At 40.1% G+C, this 24,451-nt stretch overlaps 2 protein-coding genes across 3 annotated transcripts in view; both read right to left on the bottom strand.

Annotated features, from left to right (window-relative positions):
• The window catches only part of LOC123619762 (testis-specific Y-encoded-like protein 1), a 32,296-nt gene extending 9,022 nt beyond the window's left edge, over window positions 1–23,274 (bottom strand). Inside the window, exons 1-3 of one of the 2 annotated variants that reach the window (XR_006728413.2) lie at window positions 21,588–23,274; window positions 1,226–1,280; window positions 24–183 (exon numbers count right to left, since the gene is read on the bottom strand). Coding sequence is in view for 1 of the 2 variants with exons in the window: in XM_010965808.3 (XP_010964110.3) it covers window positions 21,665–22,855 (1,191 nt within the window). In the remaining variant the exon portion in view is untranslated. Of the gene's footprint in view, window positions 1–23; window positions 184–1,225; window positions 1,281–19,759 lie in introns of those variants that run through there. The other variant, XM_010965808.3, reaches the window with a different exon arrangement.
• Window positions 6,584–13,667, bottom strand: TSPYL4 (TSPY like 4). The gene has a single exon (XM_010965453.3). The coding sequence runs from the start codon at window positions 10,595–10,597 to the stop codon at window positions 9,245–9,247; it is 1,353 nt and encodes a 450-aa protein (XP_010963755.1). The 5' UTR covers window positions 10,598–13,667; the 3' UTR covers window positions 6,584–9,244.
• Window positions 23,275–24,451: the final 1,177 nt, after the last annotated feature.

Below are 24,451 nucleotides of genomic sequence, written 5' to 3'. Positions count from 1 at the left end.
ATTAAAACAAATATCTAACTTACCTAGAAGACTAAGAATCTCAGGAATCCTAAAATATGTAATGAAGTCTGCTCTTCTTGGAATCCATAATATGCTAAAGTCATCAGTAAGCAGGTCTACTCTTTCTTCATATTCAGGTTCAAACATTCACCTTGAAAATTTAGCGCATTTTCCTCTCTGGTGCTGAGGAAACCAAAATGGAGAAGGAATAATGAGAAAGGGTCCAAGTAAACTTATCAGGAGATGGGATATCTGGGCCTAGAGAGAAGCCGGTTATCACTTAGGGTGACAACTACAACACAGACTGCTTGACGGTCAGGTTCTTGTACCATGTACCTGCTCTCAGACTAGTAAAAAAAAACAAAACAAAACTTTATTTTGTTTTCTTGGTACTTTGGCCTTGGTACTTCCTTGGTAAATACCAAAGTTTAATGAAGTTTAACAAAACTTAATAGAGAAGGAATAAATTACTAAGCACCTGTTGAAAGCAATCACCAAGTTGTATCAAAAGTAAATATTCAGGGGAGGAGAGTATAGCTCAAGTGGTAGCGCACATGCTTAGCATACGGGAGGTCCTAGGTTCAGTCCCCAGTACCTCCTCTATAAATAAGTAAATAAAACAAATTACCCCCCCCCAAATAAATGAAACAATTAAAAGATTGTTTTTTTAAGTAAATATTCATTCTCTAAATTTAATAGAGATGTTAACTTTTTTTTATAGACTTAGCAGTAAATTTCAGAAGTGTAATAAGTCCTTTTGGTGCAATTACTCTCTTCCATGATGGGAACAAAGGGCCAATTTCATTCATTTATGCAGCAATCATCATAATTATATATGTAAATTCAGGAGTGTTTTAATCTATAACTATAGAGTCCTGTTATTAGTTAAAATAAGTGATAAAAAGAATCCCGTTCAAAGACCTCCATGAATGGGTTATGAATAACATTTACCCGTTACCTAATGCAAGTACACACAGTGAGGTCAAACAATACTGCAACGTCAGAGTTTGAAGCAGAGAAAGGCTTATTGCTGGGTTGAGCAAGGAAAATGGATGGCTCGTGCCCAAAAAAACCTCAAACTCTGAAGGGTTTTAGTTGAGCCTTTTTAAAGGCCAGCTGAGGGAGGGGCGGCCCAGGGTATGGGATCAGCTGTGCATAATTAACTGGTTAATGGTGATCGGTTAATGGTGATCAATCCTTAGGTGCCAGAAGGTCGGGCTACTACCTGTTCATGATCATCAAGTAGTTGGTTTCTTCCATTTGGTGCTGGTTTTCAGTATCTGAAAAATTAAGGAAACATGCATGAGATACTATTATCTGGGTACTTCAGAGAGGAGCTACAGTAGAGAATGCAGGGGAACAGTCTGTCCTGGGGTGGTGTCTCTTGCCCCAGGTTCATATCATATCCCTTGGTGCTAAGCCTCCTTTATATTTGCCTACTTATCCACTTGGGGGAAAACTACTCAGATATTGTCAACAGGCTCAATGGTATGGTTAATGAGGAAACACTATATAGGCCATACATTTTGTCACTTACACCCAACTGTTACACAAGCATTGTACATGTGCTTTTAGCAATAGACTTAAAGCAAGCGTTATACATCATGAGTTGTTATACTCCATGACAACTCCATTAGAGAACTCTGTCCTAAATATTGAGGGCAATACTGATAGGGAGACAAACATTTGGTAAATAGTTCAATTAGAGAACACAGATTAAAAGCCAGTTAACATTTCTTGGGACCTAATTAAACTTAAAAGCTTTTGTACAGCAAAGGATACAAACAAAAAGACAGCCTACAGAATGGGAGACAATATTTGCAAATGATATGACCAACAGTGGACTAATTTCCAAAATATACAAACAGCTCATACAGCTTAATTAAAAAAAAAAAAGCACCCAATCAAAAAATGGGGAGAAAACTTAGACATTTCTCTAAAGAAGACATCCAGATGGCCAATAGGAACATGAAAAGATGCTCAAAATTGCTAATTATTGGAGAAATGCAAATCAGAACTGCAATGAGGTATCACCTTACACCAGCCAGATGGCCATCATTAAAAAGTCTACAGATAATAAATGCCGGAGAGGGTGTGGAGAAAAAGGAACCCTCCTACACTGCTGGTAGGAATGTAAATTGGTGCAGCCACTATGGAGGACAGTATGAAGGTTCCTTAAAAAACTAAGAATAAATTTACCATATGATTCAGCAATCCCACTCCTGGGCATATACCCAGAGAAAACTCTAATTTGAAAAGATACATGCAATCTTCATACAGCACTATTTACAGTGGCCAAGACATGGAAACAACCTAAATGTCCATCAACAGATGACTGGATAATGAAGATGTGGTGTGTATACATATATATGTGTGTGTGTGTGTGTGTGTGTGTGTGTGTGTGTGTGTGTGTGTATACATATATATATAAATATTACTCAGCCATAAGAAATAATGTAATTATGCCATTTGCAGCAACATGGATGGACCTAGAGATTATCAATATTGAGTGAAGTAAGTCAGACAGAGAAAGATCATATGATATCACTTATTTGCAGAATCTAAAAAAAGATACAAATTCTATATACAAACCAAAAACAGATTCACAGACATAGAAAACAAACTATGGTTATCAAAGGGGAAAGGGCAGGGAGGGATAAATTAGTGGTTGGGGATTAACAGACACACATTACAGTATATAAAATAGATAAACAAGGACCTACTGTATAGCACAGGGAACTATGTTCAATTTCCTGTAATAACATAATGGAAAAGAATGTGAAAAGAAAAAAATATGTGCATATATATGTATAACTGAATCACTTTGCTATACACCTGAAACTACACTTCAATAAAAAATTAAAACAACAAAAAAACCCAGTAACATTTCAGACAAAAACCAGTTTAATCACATTCATCAGTTCACTCAATCCCATGTAATCAATCCTCCTCACCAACAGTTCCATGAAATCAGAGTTTTCAAACTTTTAAAATATCTTACCCAACTCAGCAGTATGATTTAAAAGAAACCTTCACTTGTCAAAAAGTCCTTTTTATGAATCTTCTTACAGATGAAGGGGTTTTGCAAAGCATCAGCTTACCTGTCTATGAATGATAGGCAAAAGATCTGATTACAGTGTTACTAAGAACCTTAATCAAGTTGCAGTGACATACAACAGTCCAAGATAAATAGAATATGACTGACAGCATTATACCAGGACATATGCAAATTCCAAGAACTCCACATAATTTCTAGAATATCTATAGTAACATTTATCAATACTTTCTAAGCTGAGGAGGCTTATCACTCATTTGACAATGCTTCCTGAATAATTCAATGTACCAGGCAATCCTAGTTAGTTAAATATTTTTCTCTGAGATGTCTCAGGAGCCTTGAGCCTTCTGAAGCATCCCAAAGCCAGCTGACGTCAAAAGAACTTTAATTAGAACTTGATAGGAAGTTTGTCAAAAATAACAAGTTTCATACAATCTGTTATCAGAAGCGTTCTAAGTAAACTTGTTCTCTTAACAGAGAGGAACCAAATCCATCCTACACCAGGCCACTTTTAATAACAAATGCATTTACCTGATTAAATTTAATCTAATCTCAGCCCAACCATGCACAGAACTCCTTTTTTAGGAATCCCCTTCTACAAAACTTCCACAGTTTTCTGTATCCATATTAGTTTGCCCCCCTTTATCCCCCATCTAGAAACAACCAGCTCTAGGACCAAATCACTTTTTTTCTTTAACAAAAGGCAATTCCATTCCTCATACCTTAATTGAAGACATATCCTACTTTCTACTGTATAACAATATGTTTCCTTTATTATTTCTAGTAGCCTTAATTATATATTTAAATTAGCATCCTCAACTCTTAAAAATCTTAACTTCTAAGTGAATGTTTCAGTATCTTATTTTGTTTAGGAATGACCTAGTTTTCAACTATTCAATAAACTTCCATCATTTAACCCAATCCAGAACAACTCCAAATTTTCAAGTCACCAAATATCCAGAGATCACCTTTAAGTAGAGAGCCCCAAAATATAAATCAGTTCCAAAATATTCCTCCAAAAGCACTTATCTCATCTGCACTCAATTCACTCATAAGAATATTATACAAAGCTAATTAAATTTTTTTCTTTCTGCTGACAAACTGCAACAGAAACATGAACTTACTGACCTTAAGAAAACCTAGGTACAACAAAAGACATGTCTGTATTGATTATACGTACAAGCGTAAGCTAGCTTTAATATCAGATATCAGCCAAGCTGGGCAGTAGAGACAGCTCTGGCCTCGGTCACCCTAAAATGATACACGTGAAAACACAAGCAACAAATAACCATGGTAGCACAATCAGGAGAGGTACAGTCTAAAAATTCCACCTCCACTCGCAGATGGAGGCCTCCAAAGAGACCGGCCCAGCTCTTGAAAGAGAATGGACCCAGTGTGGCTCACAATGAGCACAGAGCGGCTCACTTCCCACAAGAGAATGAGCCCAGGTGGAGTGGAAAGATTCCCCAACCTGAGCAACCTGGGGCCACTCACCCGCAAGCGATACTGAATGTGGACAGTAGCTCCGGATGTTTCTCAGCTCCAAATAGCTTCATTCAGTGGGCGGCTGGTGCCTGTCAGGGAGAGTTCCCCATTTCACAGAGTGAAGTGAGCTCCAGAAGCTGCTGGGGACACAGGGAAGGGGCTGCCCCAGCGAGTGTCGGCCTGCCACGGGCACAGACTCCCAACCTGGCTTCTGCAAAACTGTTATCTAAGTCAAGTTTATGTGGTTGATGCACAATGAGACCACACAATACCTAAACATCAGAGCCTGGCGCAGAGAAATGTTTATGCTGGGCCAAGGAAAGACAGATGTCTCCTGCCCACAAAACCCCAAACTCCTCAAAGGGGCTCAGCTGAGACTTTTTAAAAGCCAGCTGACAGAGGGGCGTCCCAGGGTGTGTGATTAGCTGTGCACAATTCACTGATTGGTTGATGGTGATCAACCCTTAGGTGTCAGAAGGTTGGGCTGCTACAAGCTCATGAGCATCAAGTAGTTGGTTTCTTCCATTTGGTGGTGGTTTTTAGCATCTGAAAAACTCAGGAAATATGCATTAATTACTGTTATCTGGGTACTTCAGAGAGAAGCTACAGCAGAGGGTATGGGGAGGGGTCTGTCCTGGGAAGGCCCCACAGAGTCCTGCTAAGTTACACTTTCAACTGAATACTCATGTAAATAGGGTTTTTGTTTTGGTTTATGCCAAATTTAGTACAGATGGCTGTGGTATAGTGGAAGGTACCCTAGTTTGAAATCAAAAACTTTAAGTCTGTGTGATTTGCATCTTAGGCAATTTAATTCAACTTTCTGAGCCTATTTTCTCAACTGTTTAAATGGAGATAGTAAAACTTGTGTCGGGATTTTGAAGGTAACATAAGAACACATGTAGAAGTGCCTGACTCTCTCTCAGATCTCATCAGACTGTCAGGCCAGGGAATGCATTTCTGATGCAAAATCAAATATTGAATGCTCAAATTGTGACTCTCTGAGACCAAGAACTCAGTAATTAGGAATATTGGTAATTGTTTGTTTTTAATGATGAAAACTGATTTGAGGAAACTTGAGTCAACTGGAGACAAAGCAGAGACAAAAGCAGCGGCAGCAGGAGTAAAGAGGAGGAGCAGGGGCCTGAGTATGGAAGGTCAGAGAAGACTGCATAGGTGTCTGGCCTGAGCTGAATACCCAGAAACAGAGAAGGATGCCCAAGGATATTCTGTTAATGTAGGAACTAGGGAAATTATGAAGTATGTTGTGGGTTCTGTTTGTTGTGGGTTTTGTCCAGCAAAAGTCCCACCGTGGAAGAACGAAATTACTCAAGACTTTATCAGGTCAAATTTGTTTTAACTGTTTAACGATCTCTAACTCAAAGCAGTAATTTGGGGCCATTTATGTCAAGTTTTTGTTTAGATGGCTAAAAATATTCAGTCAGTCATTTATACAGATCTTGAGGCATCCATCACTCTCTCTACTACAGAGAATGTTTATCTCCCAAACCTTCATGTGATAGCTGCTGAACAGTAAAAATTACTGGTAATCGACATTGTGATGCTGATATCATGTTTCTAGACATTGTATTTCAGTTGTAAATTTTTTTGTGATTGTTTTTTTTTTTAGAGCACCACACTGTTGCAGGAAAAGAATTTTAGTACTTACAGAACACCCATTGGTTAATTCTCCCAAAAATCTATCTTAAACTCATTAAGTAAAGAATGAGCCCAAGGGGTGGGGCGGGGGGGGGGGGGGCTGCAGTGGTGGTGTGTGGACATAGTTAACATAAATGTAAGTAAACAATAATGCCATGGAGAAGTTTTCCCTTGAATACAGTATTTTAAGTAAGTGACACAAATCAATATATGGTGCTTCAATTACCACCAAAAACTACACTGACTGTATAGGAAATATGTTTATAAGTATGTAGCGTGGCTTCTACTGCTTTTTTTTTTTTTTTAAGATTCAGGACAAAGCTTACTGTGATGACTTGATAACTTTAATAATTTTCCAACCATTCATTAGCCTAGACAAAACAGACAGAACTTTATTTATTTTTATTTTTTGGTGAAAATAAGAAATACAGCAGAGTAACATTTATTTTTCCTTCGAGCACATGGGAGGAGACTACCATACTATCGTTGTTTAGTTTGACAGAGCGATTCTACAAGTACTTACTTAACACTGGTTAGGAACATAAGATGTCAAGTACATTTACTAGGACAAGAAATATCAAGACAACAGAGTTGTTTTTCTGTTTGAGAATATTTTCACAAGACAGCAACAATTTGTAAAATTTCAAAGATCACATTCAAATCATATTTCTAGGAATAGAGCTATATAGGAAGAGAGACCAGAGCAAGCTGGTATATTAGTGAATATTCACAGAAGTCTTCATAATGCACAGGAAACAAGCTTGATATTTTTGCACACATTCTCAATTACAAGCAAAAAGCTGGCCTGTAAATGTCAATTTTGCCAGCAAGTGAAAATGGAGAAAGGAATTAATAGGACTTTACTCACAGTGAAATAAGGAGCATATACCATTAGTCGTTCACATTCTAGAATAGGAAACATTCAGACTTGCATTTGTGTGCACAAAAATCTACTGGTGAATTCAAGGAGTTAGGAAAAAACTGGAGGAAAACCAAACTCCTCCAAGCATCCTCTATAAACATTAACCACTTTCATTCTCCCACCTCTCCTGGGAAAAACCTCAGAGGCCTCCCCTCCCACCCCTGACCCTGCAGAGTTCGTCTTTCCTGTCTGCCTTCCCAAGCCCACTCCACGGCAAGCTCGTTTGTTTTCTGGGCTTTCAGTTCCCATAGCTAGATCACCCTTCGCACTATTCTGTGTCCAGACATCTCAAGCCCAGGGGAGCCAACTCCACACATTCCTTTATCCTCTGGGAGGGAGGCTTGGCAGCTCCCACAATGCAGACTGCAGCCTGCTCCCTCATTTGTTAGGTCAGAAGCAGGGAAAGAAATGAGGAAGCTGAGGACTGAGAGCCAAGAAGGCCAGGCAGTAGGATGGAGGCCTGTGGGACATCAGGGCAGTAATAGAATAGTACAGAGGACAGGGGTGATCCTCAAAATGCTGCCTTGGGGGTTATTTCTAAATGGACCAAGGCCCATAAAAGAATTTTCATGCTTAGAAAAGTGGAGTGAAACTAAGATTTGATTGCCTTGATCACAACCTGCTCTGGGTGTGTCTTGAAGCCATCACTGTGAGGCTCTTCTGTCTCTCCTCTCAGCTTCTCAAACTAAAGCTCAGAAAACACACAGGTTTTGGAAAATGGATAAGGAAGAGGATGGGGTTGTCAAAGCTGGCCCAAAAGAACAATGCCTGTAAGTAGGCATTAATCTATAGGTCTCCCTTTGAAATGTTTCAACCTTGCTGAAGGCAGTGGGATGGACGCATGAGGGTAGAAAAATACAGTAAGAGATCTGGAGTCCCATATACAGTACATTTCTCCTTCTGGACACAAGCAAGGGGAGAGCAAATTAAAGTCTGCTTTGCCAGTTTTGTTTTCTATTTCTGAGCTATAACTTCTTCGGAGAGGGAGGAGGGGTGGAGGGAGAAGAAAGGAGGGAGGGATGGGGAGGGGGAGACAGAGACAGAGACAAATGCACACAGGCCCCACAGACTAGAAATACCTCTTCCTTGGTACCCTCAGCCTGGCAATTGTGTCATGTTCGGAGTGGGTCCAGGAGGGGTTAAGAGGGGGCCTAATAAAGTTGCCTACATTAAGGGTGGTTTGTTGCTGGGGCTCAAAAATTCTAACTGCTGGAAGGGACACCCCACCAGCTTTGCTTTGGGCTCCTGACAATCGAGTTAACAGGTAACCATTTGGAAGGCAGTGAGAGGGGCAGTTCCTGTGCACTGCCCACGAGCTTAAGTTCACAGATAGTTCCTGAACAGGCAGGCAGTGGTTCCTGTGCAAAGCTCATCCAGAAGGCTGGGATCAGGTTTGGGTGGTCCCTATTACATGCCTTCATACTCACCAGTACCTGGTCACAATGCAGAGTGACCAAAAGCATAAGAAGACCAACATGACAACACAGAACACCTCTCATCTGTTACCTCATTCATGCCTAGTAGCCACCACCAGCCAGCTGCTTATTCTGCCAGATAACCAGCAGGGTGGATGGCATGGGCCCAGGAAGGCAGTTGATAACCAGTTGCTGGGAGCCTCCAATGTCCAGTTTGGGTTGATGGCTGGCATCATCTAGATCAGCTTCATCTCGCAGCAGTGAAACTCAAAGATCTTGTCATACAGTAAATGGGTAACAGGACAGCCAGCATAAAGTATGAAGCCTAGCTAAGTATTTGCAAAGATGTATCAAGCTTCTTTGTGGTAGATAACCACTTTAAAAACTGGGAGAAGGCCATAGTCACAGTGCCCAGGGCATGCAAAAGAAAGCAGTACAAATCTACACAGTATCACGTGCCTGGCGTAGAAGAAGTGGAAGGCCATGCACTTGGAACACGTAACATGATGCAGAACAGCAGGCAGCCCCAGAGGAAGAAGAGCGTAAGCATTAAAGCAACCATCTTGCAGTTGATTGTTGACGATTTAGAAGGATCAAAGGACAAAATAATCCAGTGTGAAGAGAAAGGAAGACTGCATGCTGTTGGCTAAGCACAGGTCCAAGAGGAGGTGGCAGGGAAAACTATGCAGGAGCTTCTCACAAGGGCACAAGTTAGCCAGACTGGAACCTGAAGGTTCTGGGGCTCTCCACTGGCTGCCTTGCTGGGTCTCGAAATCCTCTGCGAGGCCCATCACCCATCAGGTAGTATTGGAGAGGATTGGGCCACAGTTCTGCTTTGATAATCTCTGCAATCCTGTCGAATTCTAGGAGGCTGTGGTCTGAGAACCAGTTGAAGAAACTGGGGATAGTGTTGCCTTCCCGGTTCCTGTGGATATGGGACTGAGGATCTTGGCCGCGGTGCCAGCGGATTGGAGTGGAAAGAGACACCACCCGGCCAGAGGATCTGCGCTCATATTCCTTGACAAGCCCCTCATTTCGGAAGTAGGGGTTGCTCTGAAAGATGAACTTGAATTTGCAGCCTGCTCTGGGGTGTTTAAGCTCTTCCACCTCCAAATTGATCATGTACCTCATCATCTCTTCATCTTGGCCACTGATCATTGGTGACAGCTGGGGGTGGTTCCGAAAGGCAGTGACCCAGAAACCAGGGATATTTTGGATAATGAAACTTCTGCGCTGCATATGGAGCCTTCGCATACGGCCAAATTTGCGCTCCAGCTGAAGGAAGGCCCTGTCAGCCTGGGCATTTACGTTTGACAGCTCCTGATCGATGGCCTCCAGAGAATCCATGCAGTTATTGATCTTTGGGGCCCGGGCCCGGGTCTCCTCTTTCACTCCTCCTACCACCTTTTTCTCCTTTTGCATCACCTTCTTTTCCTCCACCACCTCCTCTGCTACTCCCTCCTTTTCCGCTGCCGCTGAAACAGTGCACTTTTTGATCGTCATTTCCTTGGCCTTCGCCCCAGGCATCATCTGAGACCCTAACCTCCCTGCGCCACGGGCTTCTGGAGCTTTCTCCCCTGCAGGGTTGCGCAGCTCTCTACGCAGACAGCCATTTTCCTGGCTATTGTCGTCTGCCACTGAGGAGGCAGAGGCTGCTTCCAGGGCCTCTGCGGAAGCCGGAGCTTCCTTCTGGCTCGCTTTGGTCGCTACACGCCCGCGACTCCCAGCAACTCGAATGCGGAGCGCAAGGCCACAGCCCGCGGGGTCCCGGGGTGCGCCTCCCTCTGCGGCGGTCTCCAAGCTGCCCTCACCTGTGTCCGCCATCACCGGGGTCGCTTCGGTTTCCTCGCCCTGACACTGCTTTAGGTCCGGATGTCCCGGGGCATGATCGGGAGTAGCGAGGCAGCAGGTTTCAGCAACAGGGAGGTTGTTGCCCTCATCCAGGCCGCTCATTTTGGCAGGAGTCAGAGCTGCAGGAGAAGAGAGTCCCTTGTCCTCTGCAGAAGCGGCGCTCCGCCTCTCGCCCCACCGCTCCTTTACACCCTGGTTGGGGGAGGCTACCATGGCAACCTATTACGTCAAGACGGTAGCGTCTTAACATCGCGCGAGAACTCGTTGCGCCTTAAGATTGTGCTGTCAGTGGTATTCCTTTGTCTTTGTTGCAAAATGTTATGAATTCCGTCAGCCTCAGAAAGATTTGGCTTACATAAATGGATACAGACCAAAACCCAAGCATATAAGAACTGTGTAAATGTGGATTTCTAAGGTTCTGAATGAATTTCTAAGGCACCTAAGCTATATTGTCTTTTAAAATATTTACTGAAGCGCTAAGAAAGGTTAGTTAATTGTCTAGTCAGGTAAGCTTATAGGGGTTCTCGTGCAGTAAAGTGGATTCTTTAACGTACGTATTCATTGCTATTACCAAAGAATTGTGATGAGCAGATTTTGAGAAAAGTGTTGCTGTGTTTAGGGTGATGATTTAAAAAATTAAGAGCAGCTAAAAGAGAAATTTCATCCTAACAAGACATAATACAGGATCATTTCAATTTGTCCTAGAGATTTTAAAGTTCATGTACTTTCTCAAACGCCTACGAAGCAACTGGACAATATTTCCTCTTCCTTTTAAACTAATATAAGTAATAATGGCTATGTTCTTACTTAGAGGTGACACATGGGCAAGGGCACAAGTTTAGCTTTTAAGCATTACCGGAAGAAATGTAATTCTCAGGGGATTTTAATTTCTAAAAGTACACATGTTATATATTGTTTATTCTCAGGTTATAACCTTAGTATGAAAAGAGTTCCTGCTTCATAATGCCTGTGGGCATAAAGCCAGCAAATATTTGCCAAAATTTGCTCCTGTGATAATTCACTGCAGAGCAGAAGCAATAAACAACTGTTTGCAGGCACCGAAGCTATTAATTGTATTAATATTTTAAATAATATTTTAAAAGTTAATGTTAAAATATGTATTTAAATAAGAAAAAATTATTGTTTATTCAGGTCAGTTTATACAATTCATTTGATAGTGATGTTACTACTATCTGTTTCGTTTGTTGAAGTGTGAAAATACTGGTATTAGTCCTTAGGAAAATGCAAGGATGGAAAACTTAAATTTTGCATATTTTTGTTTACTGTCTTAAATTCCTATCTGAAAAATGATTATAACTCTCTGTAATAGAAACACTGCTGCAGAGCACAACAGATTATGATCACTTTCAAATAAGGACTCAGAGAAGAGATTCCAGTGAGAAATAAGAATTTAAGGGGAAAGGGTTTCAAGAAAAGCAGCAGTTATATTGAGACTTCTGGTGAGGGAAGTACTACAGACCTGGTTCAACTAAGAATGAGGGCCCCGGGGAAATACAGGACAAACATTACAGAGAAACAGCTTGTGAGGCAGCTTCATACTTTAGCTCACAAACATTTCCCAGAGAGTTCATAAACAGAGGAGGTATGTTTGTACCCCTAAGTCAGCCTACTTAAGGACAGACCATCCAGATTGAATGCTGCCAGATAATCAGTTACCCCATTAAAAAATATGCAAACAATATTCACTCTTTCCAGACTATAATTTTTCTCTCCCTTCTTTCCTCTTTCTTTTAATAAATCCTGTTTTTGCCTTTGTGGCATGAAATCAATCTATTGATTTATTCTTGTAAACAAACAGCATGTTATAATTGACTTTGTGACTTTGAGTTATTCTTTAACACTACTTTGCCTTCTTTTCCTATGATTTAAAGGAGAAATAAGAATAATTCTTAAAATATCTATTTTAATAAATAAGTGCTTGGATATGCCTATATTAAATTACATGATGAAGTAGATGGCTATATCTATAGAATATAGTTCCTTAAGTATTTTGTAATTTAACCTCTTTAGATTCATGGTTTGTAAATATCTTCCCCCATTCCATAGGTTGCCTTTCCACTGTTAACTGTTGATAAAATTAAACATTCTAAGTATTAAAAAGCTTTGTGTTAGAGTTCAAGTGCAATTATTTTCACTCTCAGTGTTAGATAATGATCTATCTTACAATCAATGTTTTAGAGTAAATGAAATAATTTGCTTTCAAAACTGCAGTGTATAAACAGTGCAAAAATTTGTTTTCATATGTAAAATAGTGGTCAGTTCTAGGCTTAAATAAATTTTTACCTACATGAATATTCAACAATGCATATTTTACATAGAGCACTGCCCCTCACATACAGGATGTCTAGCATCCTTAATACCCCTGATAAATGCCAGTTGCAACCCCATTCATTGTAATAACCAAAATAACTGGCAAATTTCCCAAGCAACCTCTAGGGGGAGGTACACAAACACTGAGAATCAGTTTTTTAAAAGCTTGTGGATGTGGTATTCCCATTCCTGGTCACTAGAGGGAGGAAGTAGTCTTTAAAATATCTGACTAGTTTGCCTTTGGTATTAGAAGTCAAACTACTCCAAAAAGAATATTTATGGCAATTTTATAAACCATACATTCATTAAAAGAACTATGGCATGAGTTTCAACATATGTTTGATGCTCTATTTGTTATTAAAATTGAAACAATCTTTTTTATACTTAGGTTATCATTGTTACAGAATTAAAATTTTCTCCGACAAGCTTGTTTGGTTATAATGGCTCCCTGTGAAAATGTTCAGCCAAAAAAAAAAAAAAAAAGCCCTTTTCCTTGCTTTTCCCAATCATAAAGAAATCAGAAACATGGTTTCTGACCTGAATGACCTCATATCTTTGTATGCTGGGTTTGATGGTTAATTTTGTGTGTCAATTTGATATTTATTTCTGGGTTTGTCTGGGAGGGTGTTTCTGGAATTAGCATTTGAATTGGTGGACTCAAGAAAGTAGATTGCCCTCCCCAATCTGGGTGGGCACCATCCAATCCATCAGAGGCCTGAATAGAACAAAAAGGTAGAGGAAGGAAGAATTTGCCCTTTTTACTTCCTGCCTGAGTACTTGAACTTGGACTAGTATTTATACCATCAGCTTCCCCGGTTTTCAGGCTTTAGGACTCAGACAGGAATCATACTACCACCGCTTTCCTGGGTCTCCTCCTTGCAGATGGCAGATCATGGGATTTCTCAGCCTCCATAATTACACAAGCCAGTTCCTCATAGTAAATCTCTTCCTGTTGACTCTTTGGAAAACTCTAATATACTCTGTAAAGACACATGCATCGGAATCAGACAGATCTGGCTTAAATCTCTTTTGTGCCACTTACTAGCTGTTCAGTTTGAGCAGATCATTTGACTTCTCTGAGCCAGTTTCCTTATATATAAGATGAATATAATAGAACTTAATTTATAGGACTGTTGTAAAGATGAAATATGTGTAAAATATTTATCCCACTAGGCTTTCAATAAATAAAAGCTGACTTGGTAACTTTTAGTATTTTTATGCTAAGACTTACCTACATTGAATGTAGTGCAGACACTATTAAGTCAATGTCAAAATGAAACTATAAATGTATGAAAGTTCAACTATGACAGGAATCCATAAAGAATGAAGCAGTAAGTGAAAGAAAGGAGAGTTGAACTGGACCAAGTAAAAGATAATTTGAATAATCTGAGAAAAACAGGAAATATTAGGACATAGTAGTACTTGTCCACTATGTTCTAGTTATTTTTAAATGGTTCTAGGTATATAGTATATTTCAAATTCATAAGAAAAAAGTTCACTGCTAGAACTAAAATGCTTTACCACATTCTTCCACATAATATTACTTTAAAGACTTTATGAAATACCTTAAGGAAGAAAATTAGTTATGTGAAATCTATGCTTTTAAAAGCTAATTGGAGAGGATTCATCAAACTGACCCAAGAGTAAACTCGAGAAGTCTGGCTATTACTTAAAATCGTTGACTACAACAGCACCTGGACTACCATGTACCCATCACTTCTTAGACCATCTCAACACAGCTCTTAATTGTACCATGCTAAGAGAAGTTAGAGCTTGGTGAAAAGGTTGAGAATTAAGTATTATGTGCCTGTATAAAGCAATCATTCTATTGACTCAAACCTTAATATACATTCTCTACATTTCTTAGTGATATAAATAGTTCTTTGCATCTCAACAGCCAAATTCCAGTAGGATGTTAAAACGTTTGACTATTTGGCCCATTCTGTTCTTCTGAGAAAAAGTAAAACCAAGCAATTTAATTCAAGCAGTAAAAATCAAATATTACACTTTCAATATAGGAAATAGTTACAATCTGATAGGACTTGGATATTGTCTATTATTTAACATAAATAGATACATAAGGATAAATAAACACATCCCTTTTTAAAGCCATTCATGAATGGATTAGGAATAACTTTCAATTAAGGCCAAGATATTTGTACTTAATTAGGATTTTATGTTTTTATGCCAAATTATAGGCTGCTGCAATATGGTGGAATGTGCCCTAGCTTGAAATAAAATCTAATTGAATTCAGCGTGTGTTACTTACATCTAGATTAATATACTTCAATTAGCAGAGCCTCTATTTCACCATTAACTATTAATGGAGGATAGTAATATGGAAACTGTAGGATTACACATGTAAAAATGAGAGCATATACGGAAATTCGTGCTATTTCTAACAATCTGCTGAGAAGATTATGGAGACAGAGATGGGTACTTGAAGTAGAACTGGCTATCCCCAAGGCTCAAATTATGACTCAATGGGTCAAGGAACTCAATTGTGATTAAAGGAAGGTCGGAGAAGCATCTTGTGGGCATCTGAATGTGCAGGAATGGAACGGGAAGCTCAGAGAGATTCTTGAGGATGTCCCAGGGAAATTGTTATTGAGTGTATCAGTACTACTTACAGGACAATATGTCCTGAGCAGACTTAACTTGTTCAGTGACCAGAGGATGATAGAACCCCTCAGTTTGTAAGTTAAGGGAAGCTTCAGAGAGATCAACTTTGGCCTGGAATTAAGGGAGAAAAAGTTTTTTAAAAAGTAATTCCAAGATTGGAATTATAAATGAAAGTATATAAGAACAACTCAGATGGAGAGAAGCCAAAACACTGGAGATGGGCAAATGGAGTTCCAGTTTTTGAATTCTCAATAATATTTTAAAATCTGTTATTTATTGAGGTTATAATTTACATACACTAAAATGCATGAAACTTAAGTGTACAGTTAGACAAGTTTTGACAAATGGATACATCTATGTTATCACCAAAATTAAGATAAGGAGCATTACTATCACCTCTGAAAGTTTGTTCACACTTCTTTTTAGTCACTCTCCCCAACCCTGAGGCAACCAGATTTGGATTTCTATCACCACAGATAAATTTCCTCATGCTATTGAACTTCACACATATGGAATTATATAGTATGTACTCTTTTATCTCGCATATTTCACTTAATGTTTTTGAGATTCATTCATATTTCTGCATGGATCCATTTAAAGAAATGCACTATTTATAACAAAGGCAGTAAGAATCTCATTCTATTCTGTTATTTGAATGTTAGTTTGTTCAATTCTGAGCACCAGACTTTAGGAAGAACATTGGCATAATAAATACTATTTAATTAGCATACAGAACAGATGAGGAATATTGAAATAATTGATATATAGCCAGGTTGGTGAGGGCGGTATTGAAAGGATGTAATGCTCTTCAAGTACTTAGAGCTCTTTCATGGAATTAGGCTAATTCCACTCTGCAAGAATTCAGGGGTCAAAATACAGAGTAAATGTGCTCAGAGGCAAATATATGCCAGATCTTTGCAATAGATGTTGTAAGGCAATAGATTTCTGAGCAAATTTAACAAAACTGGGAAAGGAGTGGGTATTCTCGCACTTGAGAAGTCTAAAGAAAGGCTGGTTATCCGTGATTCTCAAACACATCTATACCTTAAAATCTTGTACTGTTTTATGAGGGGGAGGTAATTAGGTTTATTCCTCGATTTCCAGTTGGAGGAAGTACTGGGGATCAAACCCAGGATCTCTTGGGTGCTAAGCATGCACTCTACCACTTGAGCTATACCCTTCCCCCTGCCTTAAAAATCTAATTGGTTTTAGGTACAGCCTAAGCATCAAGATTTTTTTCAAAGCTCCCAGCTATGTATAATGAATGGGCAGTGAGCTTTGAGAAATATTAAGCTAGATGACTACTTGCCTGGATGTAAATTAAATGAAAAATTAAAGTTCAGAGGCAGATAAAGGAAATTAATATTTACTGGCTACATATTATATGCTAGGCATTGTGCTTAGCATTTCTACACTCTAAACTTTATTAATACTTGGAATATTTTAGCACAGTTCCTGGCATATAGTAAGCTCTCAAGTGTTTGCTGTTATTATCCTGTGTACAAACATATAATGCATTCTCCAAATACAGCTTGGGAGAATATTAGCTTATAATAAAGATATTACCATCCCTGCATATGGACAAGGGAACTGAGACTCAGAGAAGGTATTTATTTTGGCCAATGCACTAGGTGGTAGACTGTAAAACTGAGTTAATCCCATGTAAAGCCAGTGTATCTTCTCTGTCTCTTCAAGCCACTAATAAAACATTTGGTTATGCATAAAAATTAACAACTTACCTAAGTGACCTTTTCCAACTTTTAATAGAACCATTTCTTCCTGGCCTGCTCTTAAGGAAATTACATTAAATACAAATCCTGAAAAAGTGAAGCCAAGAAGTAGACATTGTTTTCCTAATGTGGTCCCATGGAAATTCTTCTGTAGGTTTCAAGAACATATGAGAGGTCAGAGGAAACATAGCAAGGTGACCCTTCAGAAATGAAGTAATTCACTTCAAGCAAACAAGGAGAAAGTACTGTTTACAAGTGAAACACCTCCCATACTAATGAATGGGTAAAGATTTTATCTGTTACTTCTATACAGTCTAAGACTTCAATTAAATATTAACACTGAGGGACAGGAAGCTGGTCCTGATCGTCTCTGACACCTCCTCTTGGCCACATTAATCCCTTGGGTTTTCTTATGGGCATGACTGGCTTGCATATGTGAATTTGCTGGAGAAGAGGAAACATCAAAGGAAGAGTACCCACTCAGTGGAATAGTTCCTCAAGGGCAAGGACAACCTTTACATACTATCCCATATAATCATAATATAGTACCCAAAATAAAGTAAGTACAAATTACAATTTTCACTACAATATAGACTACACTAATTTTCAAAAATAAAGCATGTTTTATATGAAAGCACAAACAACATAAAAATAAAATATAAATATTAGAAAATAAAATAAGCTTCTTCAAGTAGTGAGCATTGAATTGACTTGGTCCAATGCTAGATTGAGATTTTTTTTCTGGTGCTGGCCAAGTGTTAAAATTTGGAGCCCATTAACATTCACAAAGTGGTGTCTTTAACCACAAATTATTTTAATTTCTGAGCTTCATATATATCTGTAAATCAAAAAATATAGAACATTTTATTCTAGAAAAATAGGAAGCTGTAGGTCCTAAATGTTGTTGGAGACTACTTTAACCAATATAACTATCAGTGCAAATTTGCCACAAAACTATTCTACTTAAACCCAAAATCATAGTTTTACACAGTATGTTTTACATATTACTAAGTATATCTTAGATTTAAATTGATTAAAGACATTTCACTTTACCTTTTACCCACTGGCTTCTAGCTATACTTTACTCATCTTGAATTTTAGCTAGGTAATACTTGTCCTAAAGTCACAAAATATTTCATGGGGACAAAATAATAACATGTTTAGTTGTTACATATATTTTACATGCTTTGAGATATTCATCAAGAAGTCTAGATCCATGCTGTCCTAAATAATTTAAAATTTACCAGCAGCCACACTAAAAAATGGATAAATAGGGGAAATTAACTTTATTAATATTTTACTTAACCCAATGTGTTAAAAATATTTTAATATGCAATCAATATAAAAAACTAAGATATTTTACATCCTTTTTTTCATACTAAGTCTTTGAAATCAAGTATGTATTTTATACTTAAAGCAGATCTCTATTTGGACTAACCACATTTCAAGTGCTTAAGAGCCACTGGTGGCAAATGGGTATTGTATTGGACAGTACATATCTAGGATCTAACCCCTTCCATCCCCAGTATAATAGTTACCTTAAAATGTACAAAAACAAAGCACATGAAAGCTGATCCAAAGTTAAGTAATGCCCTATTAAAATGGCAAGTGAAATGTTATAGTGTTTGGACCTTTTCTAACTATTTGAACAAGAAATTTTCTTTCCTTTATTTTTTATTTAAGAAAGGCTTTGCAAGTTTTTTTGACATCAGTTTTACAAATGTCTTGAAAACTGTTTTCTTCTTTCCATCACCTCATCAAGTCTTTTCTGGGTAATAGGTTATTTTGTTCCTTTTCTCCATTTGAGTTATTCATTCTATCATTCAGTAAATATTTACCTGGTGACAACCATGTGCAAACATTATGCTACATGCAATAATGAAAGTAAGAGACACCCTACCTCTGCTCTCACAAAGCTTTCAAACTAGAAAGGAAGGTAAAGAGAGTGAAAAACATATGAAAGTGTATCTTTGTATTTTAACTGTATCACTTTGTCAATTATTTGCACATTAGCCTTTCCTCTATTCTTTAACAATAAAGGGAATGGGCTTTATATTCTTATCTTCCCAGGGCCTGACAGAATGCCTCAATAAATACTTACAGAATTCACTATAATGAATAATTACATGTTACTTTCTAGAACAGAGGTCCCTACAAAGTATTCTAAGAACGTAAAGAGATAACTTCCCTAGAAAGAACAGAAAAACTAAAAGGCAGAAGAGTTATCTATGACAGACCTTAAAGGATGTGACATAGAAGGTAGTAAAGTTTGAAGAAAAGAACAAGTTTCTACAGTTGACAAAGTATGAAGATAGAAGAGTATATGTATCAGTTATGATAAGAACTCTATGAATGTTTGCTTATTAAATGCACAAGTGAATAAAGAGCCTGAATGACTTGAGAATATTATTTACAAAGACAGAAATGGAGGCTTTAAGGAAGTGAAGAGGGATGGTGTGGCAGAAGCTATATGGAAAAAAGTGACATGATGAGTAAGCAGTTGGAATTGTTAATATTTTACAACAGCAAAAACAACCCTCCTGACCTTTGAAGGTATAGTAGTGTGCCCCATTTTCTTACTTTTGGGATAATGCCTATTGTATCCCATTTAAGAACTTTAAGAATTCCATAATCTGCTGTCTCTAGAACAATTTCTTCATGCATGTTTATCCGCAGGGTGAGAAGTAAGAAATCTAGCAGAGTAACATGCTTTTATTTTACCATCATGCATATAAGGAAAGACAAATGTACCAACTATACTTTTCAGTTTGACAGAGCAATCTCACAAGTATTTGTTACTTAGGAAAAGAGACACATCAATTACTAAGTTGTTAACAGGGGATATTATCAAGTAAGACAGTTAAGCCATACATTTTTAGTAGGTTATTTTTCTATGAAGACAACAATTTCCTAAGTCTTAAGAATATGACAAGAACAAGTTATTCAAATTATATTTCTATGGATACATTTTTAACAGAAACAAGAACCATTATGTATATTCATTTAAGTCTCTATACTGTACAGGAAAAATAAGACTGTTATTTCTCCAAATGTTCTCAAATGAAAACAAAAGAAAGCCTGTACAGCTCAACTTCCCCAGAAGCAGAAACAGAGAAAACAAGATTTTACTAAATACTCGTGAAATAAAGACACAGTATTAATCTTCCTCCCAAATTAAGTCAAATGAAAATAAGAGAGAAAGCAACCAAAGTCATGTTGTTTCTTTAAAGAACTCTCCTCTAGGCAACGTATTCAACATTCCAACCCCCTTCAATTCTTCCATGTTAATCCCGAGAAAAAGTATTTCTCTTCCTATCACCACTGACAGAGAATCTTTCCTTGATGGCTCTCAGTGAGTCAATTTTACACCCAATTTTTACCTGGCTCATTTTTGCCTGCAGTCTTTTGTTCAGGGCACCCATCACAATCTCTTTAGTTCTTCTATCCATTTATGAACTAGATATTGCTTTTCATTGCATCTAAATCTGCCTCCCTTTAAGCCCTCTAGATGTTGCTAAAGGGGATGAAGGATGGGTTAGAGAGCAGAGGGAAAAAAGAGCTCTGGCAGTCTATTACACAAGACAGCCTGTCCCTGGAAATAATGAAGAGAATCAAATTAATCTAAAAGATCTGATTTTGCAAGAGAGGGAGAATGGAGAAAGTATACTGCCACCCTGGCACTTAATCATGTTCAGGATGAAAAAAGGAGGCACAAAGAGGTACCTAGGTTTTGTGTGAATTCACTAGCTGAGGCTGAGGAAGCCTCCTTCTTCAAATGGACACTATCCTTACTCTTGCCATGAGGACAGGTCTAACTTGTCACCTCAGTCACTTCCTTGACAGTTAGCAGTTCCTGGATGATGGGGGTGGAGGAAAAAGAGGGCATGAAGAGTAGAGGAAAGGTCTTCTGGGGAGAAGGATGGAAGGGTCTTTTGTGTGCTGGCAGGAAACCTGGGTCCACCATCAGTTCTGGAGACTGTTGACCAGAAATCACTGTGGGGTTGACAGGAGTCTACAAGATGTTCATCCAGTACATAGCAGCCAAGGGCAAAGCCATTAGCAGGCAGCAATAGGAAGTGACTAGAGGCACAAGAAGAGCAACAAAGTCACATAAATCACACAGACCAAGCAGCCCACTGCTGTTCCCCCTTGATATCATTAATGCTCTGCAATTGTCCACAGGCTGTATGCTTATACTGCAGAGCAAAGTGGGTAGAATGGGCTCCTAGACAAAGCTAGAATTCTAGGTGGTAAGAGCCAGTCCAGAAGCCCTGGGAACAAACAGGATCCAAGCAGTGCTGATAAAGGCAGTGCAATTTACAGCATCACTTGCTTGGCTTAGTCCTGGCGTGAATCATGGCCATGCAGCATGTGATATTAACGCAGAACAGCATGAAGGCCATGTGGAAGTGGAGGACCATGGCCATGGTAATCTCAGTCTTGAGGCTGAGAGAACTGACGTCCAGAGGAAAAAGGCTGCAGAATGTCAAAGAAAGGGGGGAAAAAAGTGTAAGGCATACCCATTTCTGTTGCTCAAGCACAGGTCCAGCAAGAGGCGGAAGGGGACCTTGTGCAAGGGCATTCCCAAGGGCAAAGTTTAACCAGACTGGAAGCCAAAGGGCCTCGGGATCTCCACTGGCTCCCTTATTGGGCGACGTCTGGCTCTACGGGCTCCTTCACGTAGCAGATAGTACTGCAGTGGATTTGGCCACAGGTCTTCTTTGATAATCTCAGCAATCCTGTCAGACTCTGGAACGCTGTGGTCTGAAAACCAGGTGAAGAAATTGCAGACGACTTCTTGGTTCCTGCGAATGAAGGACTGTGGTCCATGGCCCCTGCGCCATATAATTGGAGTGGAGAGAGACACCACTCGGCCAGAGGCTCTGACCTCATATTCCTTGATAATCAGCTTGTTTCGGAAGTAGGGGTTTCTTCTAAAGAAGAACTTGAACTTGCAGCCTGTTCGAGGGTGTCTGAGCTCCTTCACCTCCAAATTGGTTATGTATCTCAACATCTCTGCATCTTGGCCCCTAATCATGGGGGACAACTGGGGGTGGTTCCGAAAGGCGGTGACCCAGAAGCCCGGGATATTCTGAATGATGTAGTTCCTCCGCTCCAGGTAGTGTCGACGCATGCGCCCGAACTTGTGCTCCAGCTGCTGAAAGGCCCGGTCAGCCTGAGCATTCACAGTGTCCAGTTCTAGCTGGATGGCCTCCAGCGGGTTCATGCGGAGATTCATGTGCAGGGGCCGGTGCCTGGCCACCGCCTCCTCCTCCTCCTCGACCACTCTGTTCCCCACCATTTCTATTTCTTCACCCACTGGGTTCTCCTCCACCTGCATCTCCTGCTCCACTCCCTCCTCCTCCTTCGCCCTTTCCTTCCCCGCCGCCTCTTCATCCACTGCGACTGAAGAGACCCGGCCCTCTTCAGTCTTCTCTTCCTCAGCCTTCGCCTCCGCCATCACCTCACACCCCAACCTCTCTGCGCCACAGGTTTCCAGCGCCTCCTTCCCACCCTGGCCGCGCCGCTCTACCCGCTGACCGCCGTTTCTCAGGCTGCCGTCCGTTGCCAGGGACACAGACACGGCTTCCAGGACCTCCCTGGGAGGCGGGGCCTTCTCTCGCCCGGCTGGGGTTGCTACGTCGCCGCCATCCCCACCGCCTCGGATCTGGGGAGGACGATCACAGCCCGGATCCGGGGGAGCATCGCGAGGCGCGCCCCGCTCCTCTGGAAGCTGAGGCGGTGGGAGCGCGACGATCTCCAAGCTCCCCGCACCCGTCTCCGCCATCACCTGTGACGCCTCGGTTTCCTCACAGAGCTTCGGGCAGTGGGGAGGGTCGGGGTCTCCTGAGGCTCGGTCGGCGGTGAGGAGACTGCGGGCGTCGGGGAGAGGGGCCCTCTCCACTCCGTCCAGCCCGCTAACGCCGGCAGCAGCAGGACTAACGATACGTTAACGTCTGTTTTCCTCACAGAAGCCGCGCTAGGCGAAAACAGCCGCTGGCACCGCCCACCCTCTAGTCTCGCGAGCGTCTCCGTGAGGATGACGTCAGGGCTGTGCATCCCACCGTGACGCGGGAACTCGCCGCTGCTGGGGTTGCCTCCTCTGCTCCCTGTTGTCCCCGCGGGTGCTTTTAGTATGATTCGTATGGATTTATTGGGAAGGACCGATCATTTGACTTACGTAAATAAATATAGCTCGGACTCGGAGAGCGAAGCAGTGAGGACCTGCCTTGCGATGCATCTAGAAACTACGTCCGGCTTGTATGCTGCAGGAATTGTAGGGAATCCTAGTACTACTCTGCTTGCTGTCGTCTGAAAACGTGTTTTCTGGTTTTCAGTGCTTTCTTGGCAGGAAGCTAAATATATTCCCTGTTATTCCGTAATGGTCAGGAGCAGAAATCTTACCTTTATTTTTAAAGTAAGATGAATAGTAAATTGTTTCTCTTTTCTCAAGTAGAAGTGACATAAAATATTAATTCTGACCGCTGACATTACTGGGAGAAAAAGCTACTGAGCGACTTTTTTTTTTTTACCACGAGAGTGATGCATATTATTACTTGCCAGTTCTAACTTTATCATCTGCATCAAAGAAGAGCTTGTCCTATGTAATGTCCGCAGGAATTAAGGCAGGATCAATTTGCTAAATCTTGCTCCATGGCCCTTTACTGCAGGAAACAGAAAAGCTATTTCCAGCCCCATAAACTATTAATCCATTAACGAATTTAGTTCTGCAAGGAGGTGGAAAAGATTGGTTCTGGTGAAGTATCTATTAATGGCAATTAGCTCATAGAGTTCCTTTAAGAGGGATGTCAGTGTCTCTGGTTGTTTTAATTGACTTGTGAGGAAAACGTGTTAAGAGAGTTACAAGGCTTCAGAGAAATTCTGGTTGGAGGTGCCACCCACCACCATTTTTATGAAGAAAATCCAGTTAAAATGGATAACCAAGATGGTCTTAAGTAGAAAACAAACTGCAGAATACCACCTTTCAGTTAGTTGACCCAGGGTGTGAAAGAGGCAAACATTTTTTTTAATTTGCTTCGCCTTTATAGTATAGTGGCCCTCCCAAGATACCCATGTCCTAACCTTCAAAACTTGTGAAAGGACCCATGTTATCTTACATGACAAAAGGGACTTTGGAAATATGGATAGGTGAAGGAACAGGAGATTTGAAGAGTATCCTGGATTATCCGGGGGGACCCTTTGTAATTACCATGGTCATTATAAGGAGGCAAGAGTGTCAGTGTGAGATGTGATGACCAGAGCAGAGGTGAGAAAGAGATTTGAAGATGGAGGAAGAAACGAGGATCCAAGGAGTAAAGGCAACCTCTAGAAGCTGGAAAGGTAAGGAAGTAGATTTTCCCATAGAGCTTCCAAAGGAATATAG

The sequence above is a fragment of the Camelus bactrianus genome, chromosome 8, assembly GCF_048773025.1.
Source record: "Camelus bactrianus isolate YW-2024 breed Bactrian camel chromosome 8, ASM4877302v1, whole genome shotgun sequence".
NCBI lineage: Eukaryota > Metazoa > Chordata > Mammalia > Artiodactyla > Camelidae > Camelus > Camelus bactrianus.
The sequence above is the reverse complement of the archived record's forward strand: the minus strand, read 5'-3'. Positions and strand labels throughout refer to the sequence as shown.

Coding starts and splice junctions, on each gene's coding strand:
- TSPYL4 (XM_010965453.3), bottom strand. CDS start 10,597: ATGGTAGCCTCCCCCAACCAGGGTGTAAAGGAGCGGTGGGGCGAGAGG.